The sequence below is a fragment of the Lissotriton helveticus genome, chromosome 4_1 (genome assembly GCF_964261635.1).
Source record: "Lissotriton helveticus chromosome 4_1, aLisHel1.1, whole genome shotgun sequence".
Lineage (NCBI taxonomy): Eukaryota > Metazoa > Chordata > Amphibia > Caudata > Salamandridae > Lissotriton > Lissotriton helveticus.
In genome coordinates, this window is record NC_136063.1 from 1013338343 (window position 1) to 1013344355 (window position 6013).

The 6013-nt window shown below is 43.8% G+C and overlaps 1 protein-coding gene across 1 annotated transcript; it reads left to right on the forward strand.

Moving 5' to 3' along the window:
* Positions 1-251: 251 nt before the first annotated feature.
* On the forward strand, positions 252-5469 carry LOC144827408 (protein S100-A4-like). The gene is made up of 2 exons (XM_078685731.1): positions 252-394; positions 5288-5469. Exons 1-2 carry the CDS (start codon positions 263-265, stop codon positions 5423-5425), a joined length of 270 nt encoding a protein of 89 aa, XP_078541857.1. The 5' UTR covers positions 252-262; the 3' UTR covers positions 5426-5469.
* The last annotated feature ends 544 nt before the right edge of the window (positions 5470-6013 follow it).

Consider the following 6013-nt stretch of genomic DNA (forward strand, 5'->3'; position numbering starts at 1 on the left):
ACTATAGGGTAACCCAAATTAAAGGGATTATGTTATTGACACTGGCCGCCAGTAAGGGCAAAGAGTAATCCTCATTTGAACCATCCAGAGCAGTACCAGAGAACTCCTGTCTGGCTTGGACAAACAGTACAGAGGGGCTGGGGGGGGGGGGCTGTGGTTTCTGCCTGCTAGAGTGAGGGACTCTGTCATTTTTCAAGCTTGAATTTCTTTGAACCAGACCGAGGGTTTCTGTGTTCTTGCTTTACAGATCGAAACAGTCAAGATGGCTCTGGAAGAGCTGTGTGAGGCTATGATCCAGACATTCAAGAAATACTCTGGGGCTGATGGGAAGACTGGAGAGCTGAACCAGGAGGAGTTGAGCAAGCTTATTAAGGAAGAGTTCCCAAGTCTATCTGTGAGTAGTAGTACGACCTAACAGCTGTTTATTGAATGTTTGCCAGTGGTTTCAAAGAATGTAACTTGCAGAAATTGTCTTGCTGAGAATTATTTCCCATACATAAGTGCTTAATTAATTTGCAGAGTATTTAACTTTCCAAAGCAAATGTTAGTAGCAGGTATATTGTAATGATTTCATAATCTGTGCTGTTCTTAGAACATTGATTGCAGGCCCATCCTCGATTCAAACCTTTACCAATTAATCCTTCCTTCTGTGTGAAACTATTAAAAACCAACGCCCCCGACTGCAAAAATGTCTTGTCCCACACTACACTTTATTTTCTTTTTATGGCTTGGTAAACTCGTCACTGTACTACGAAAGAACCCCATTTTAAATTGCATGTTTAATTGCCTTACAACTGTGTTTGCATTTTAAAATCTGATTTATAAGACTTTGTTGCAAATATTGTATTATCTCCAAACAAAACCCACATTTACCAAAACATTAAGACTTGCCTGCAGTGTCAGTCAAACATGAATTAAAAAAAAAAACTTGCACAGTACTTCGGGTTATCTATACTTATATTATAAAGAGAGCCCAAACCTTTGAGGCGGGTAATCTCAGGAACCACAGCACCAATCACAACACCCAATACAGCATTGGAAAGGGCAGTTGCAGCAGAAGGACATAGGCTATACAGATGCCCACCATATACATTTGAAAGGTAAAAGAACCTTACCAGCAAAGTAGTCCCTTGTGGGTGTAGGCCTGGGCGCGGCATGACGACGAAATAAAGCGTTCCTTAAACGTGTGCGTTGTGCTGGGGGCGTCAACAAGGCCAATGGGCGTGGCAATTCTGCGGCAGCAAGGGGTGTGGCCAATGGGCGCGACAACCGGCAACAATTGCGCGGCACATTCTCACCCCCCCCAGCATGCTTTGAGGGCGTGTGGAAAACAAACGTGTGCGTTGGGCCGGGGGCGTGTCCAATGGCAATGGGTGCAGCAACTGCATGCGAAGCAAGGGGTGTGGCCAATGGGTGCGGCAATTGGCGGGGGCAGACGCGACTGATCGTGCCTGCGGGGACACTAACTGCAGCGTCTCCTGCACGCTGTCACACACAACTCTTTGCATAAATGAATTGACACCAGGCGCACAACATCAACCAGGGCTGGAGCCGGGCTCAGGCGGCGGATGACGCGACTAAGCATGCCTGCTGGGACACTAACCTTTGAACTGACAGCGCGCGCTCGCGCTGTCACCCACTCAACTCTCTGCATCAACGACTTTACACCACAAGCACAACATCAAACAAAACTTGAGTTGGGCCTCATGCGGGGGATGGCGCGATTCAGCGTGCCTGCGGGGACACAAAATTTACAACTGAATGCATTTTCACACACGCTTACCTATGGAAGTGGAGTACATACACACTAGAGACATCTTCTAATACTTCCTACTGCGAGGTACACACAGTATCTGCACACACATGCCTAACTATTGTGACACTTCGTGCTAAAAATGTTCTCTACCGCGAGATTTTAAAATACATTTCCTCTGCCTATTACACACATTCTATTTCATACCCGGACAACGTCGGGACGGGCTGCTAGTAATTGATAAAACTCTACCTTCAGCCTTGTCTTTTGTAAATGTCACCAGAACTGCTTGATGGTATTATAGGTCCAAATTGCCCAGGTAATAGTTATGTATTCTCGCTCATTTATTGTAGGGCTTATTAGCCCAATGTATGCCTGGACTTTCACAATGCTGCTTGCAATTTGCAGCCTAGCAGGTGCTTTCTGAGTTCTATTCAGGGCTCTGTTTGGGTGCTGGCTTGATAATGTCATGCCAGTTTGGTTCTTTTATTGTTACTTTTCCTCCATAGAGATGGATTGTCTATGGAAGTATAAAGCTTTGAGGGCTGATGTATTTAGAACAAAGTACAGGATAATCACTATAGAGACACTAGTAGTGAAGTCACTACTTCCACCAGTAACACATTTGGCAATATTCCAGCCTTTTTTATTTTTATGAATGGCATCTCTCAATCTCTTGTTGCTTCACTAAAATAAATATCTGTGCAGAATGAGCGTGGTCTCCTCTAGATGTAATATTTTGCTCTTACAGAAGGCACGCACAGCTGCCTAAATGGGAATTTTCAAGATTACCTCGATAGGAGTAGTTGGAAAGCACATGTGCTCTTCACCCTAATAGTAAGCCTGAAGATTGAGCTAAGAAGCAGTGGCAGGTCCTCCACTAAGGCAGAGGAGCGTCACCTTGCTGCCTTCAAGCAGTAAAGGAAAAAATAAAACTATGCTAAAGTAATGTTAGATATAAGCCTCCTGCTGCGGCAGCTGGTTCAGGGGGTCGGGCTGAAGAGGATGTATGACAGTACAATGCAATCATTTTGATCGCAGTACTTTACATCGCGGTTTATACAATGCAAGTCGTCTAAACGACTTGTGCTGGATTGAGTATTAATGATTTTCTATTCTAACTCCAGCCCACCTAACAGTGGGGAAGGTGTTGGAATAGAAAATCACTATTCTTAACCAAGAGCGCCATCCAGTGCAAGTCGTAGTAATGACTTGCGTTGTAATGGCTGCATGGTAAAGGTTGTGCGATGTAAACGCCACATTAACTGTTTCCTGGCTGAAGAGCATGGGAGGAGTTGTACAACACTTGGAAGTGTGCAATGACTGCTTGGTCGGCCCTCTCGGGCCACCCAAAACAGTCATGGGTACTTCCCCCCCCCCTATTCTCCATGCAGGCTGCATTAAAGCCTGCATATGGAACATGTGCTCCCCTCCAGCCCCTGGCTGAGCACGGTCTCGGCACTCAGACCAATCACAATGCTGCACTGATTGGTCAGAGCCTGTGTGCCGACTGCTTCCTATTCCTGGAAGATGAGAGCAAAGACTCCGTACCAGGCAGGAAGGTAATTTTTTTTTTTTAATGAATTTTTTATTGTGACCCGTGCCATTGCCATGCTGGCCACCACTGGTGTGATGTTTAAAATACAATTCCAAAATGCTAGCACCTGAGCCTTGAAGGCAGGGGACTTTCTGCCATGGTATCTGAACACTATTCTGTCTGTCTAACTTACTTTTTTCGGATAAGCAACACTTTTATGTAGTTTTACTGTCTAGAGTGGTGTACGTAATTTAACCGCGTTTTAGGATTACAAATGTATGTGGCAGGGAGAGCCTGTGACCAAAAATATACTAGCTTTTTGAAGGAAGTCTGGATTGTCTTGATTACATTTATTACATGTAAATTTATACAGTGACTGTAAGCTCGGTCACCCAAATGACACCCTCCAGTAGCCTTGCTGGAAAGAATGGGCAGGATTGGGTCATTGTTGTAAGATAACTTGTACAGATGACCAGAGGTAGCCAGGAGGAATATTTCAAGTAGAAGGTTTATTGATTAGGGTACAGGTTTCAAAGAGGTCCCACCAGGAGCAGCATCTTTGCTACTCAGCCCACTCTCTCCAACTGTCACACTCCACACAAGCAGGCACACAAACATTCCACTCTCTCTCTCATCAGGCATTCCAACATTCCACGCAGACACCACATTCATCTTGGCTGAGCAGCAAAGGAGGGGATGCACTTGAACTAATTAAGGTACAACAGTCATCTAGCCTCATGGCTGTAATCACTTTTCCACCCCAAATTAAGGGGAAAATATAGGTTAGTTGGAGCCTTCTGAAAGGACCTACTTTTATGAATGCTCATGGGTAAAGATGACCACTTACAAAAAACAACCTTGATTGAGGTATAGGACCTGGCCTAGTACCTGACCAACTTAGCTGCACACAAATCGAATGGCTGAGCAAATGTTTACCACTAGCAGACTGTTCTGTCTGAAGTACAAACAAAACAGAAGGTCTCATTTTATTACTCTGCCCTCTGCATTTTATTTTTCTTCTCATATTTCATGTATAAGGAGGGCAGTGGCTGTTGGGCTGTTCTGATGAAATATTAGAAGGAAGGATCACCATGAACCCATTTCCCTAGTATTTGTTTCAACGTCTGAAATCCAAAACTCCTGGTATCATTTTAGCTCTTGGAGTATGTGCAGTGGCCACAACACAAAATTTTTCTAGCTCAATATTTAGTCACTCTATGAAAGGAAGGATGAAATTCTAAACACAAATGTGGCTTTTGGTTAAATCTACATGTCTAAAAGTTGAGGGCAGAAGGACTGACTATGTTGCCTCTAGTGGTTCTAGGTAGGTGTACTATGGATTGAAAGCCTCATCCATGGCTACAGGCTGAGGGCAGTTGCTCCATTAACGTCATGAGACCCCATGGATGGTGTAGAGGTGTTGCAGAACAAGCATGCATAATGGTCAATTTCTGTACTATAGAATTTTCTGACTTGCATGCGGTCTCTGCAACTTTCTCTAGAGAATGACCATATACATAGTCACTCTCTGCCTGGTCTTTCGGCTGAGAGGGTTCCTCCTCAATGCAGCAGGTGCTGCAACCCCAAAGGGTGGAGCCTAGGGTGACTGCATTCTAGGAGACCAGAAGCTGGACTGCTGCCCTGGGAAGGATTTTGTTTGTTAAAAAAACCACAGAACTACCACTTAAAGACTGCGGTGGTCACTTACTACAGAGCCTGCCATGGTATAGGATTTGAGCAACCAGTACTAATGGATGTCTCATGTTGGCTAGCCCATCTAGTCATAAGTAATATCTGGAAAATGGTCTGAACCGTGTTTAGCGATTGTACTGAGCATGACAAATCTCTGACCAGACTAATGGAGATAATGGAGGGAGGGAGGTTTTGGGAGGGAAGCTTCTCCAAAGTTCCTACACAGCGATTAAGTAGAATGTTCTGAACATATTTTACTTAATTTTATTAAACTTTTTCCTGTTTATTGCCTTTTCGTCCTACAGGCCTCTGGAAAAGACGAGGACATGGCAAAAGAGGTGATGAAAATGATGGACTTGGATGGCGACAAGAAGGTTTCCTTCAAAGAATTTGCCATATTTTTAGCCTTTCTGAGTATGCTATTGGAGGAATGTGAATCATGATCTAAATCAATTTTTCTCCATTCAATAAAAAATAAGTGACCTTTTTCTAGTTTATTTGTCTTTTCAGTAACGTCTCTCTTGGCATGTGACCTTTTCACGTGGTTGATAAGGGGGGCGATATCCTGAAGTGTTTTTTGCTTTCCTACTCCACTTGAGCCTGGTAAAGGAGCAATACAAGGCTACATATGTAGAGTCCATTAATTTCCCATGTACTTTCCCGCCTTCTAATTGATGATTGCAAAGGAGTGAAAGTTCTCACTGCATACGTTTTGATTTTGAATAGTGTTTACTTAAATATCATCAATGTTTGCAGCACTATACCTGGTTCACCCCCTCCAAGATTCCAGACTGGTAAGAAGCCTACTAGGAATTGTGCCATTGGATTATCCTATTTTGCATTTGCATACAAAATATAAACTTAAACTGGCACTCTAACATGCTTCGCAAAGCATTCGAAAGCAGGTATCCCCTACAGACACTTGTGAATCCATTACTAACTCTTAATGACCTCTTGCTCTAATTCAGGATGCAATCCTTACTTCTAGTTTGAAGGAGCTCTTTGAATCACAGGTACCTTACCCACGCAGG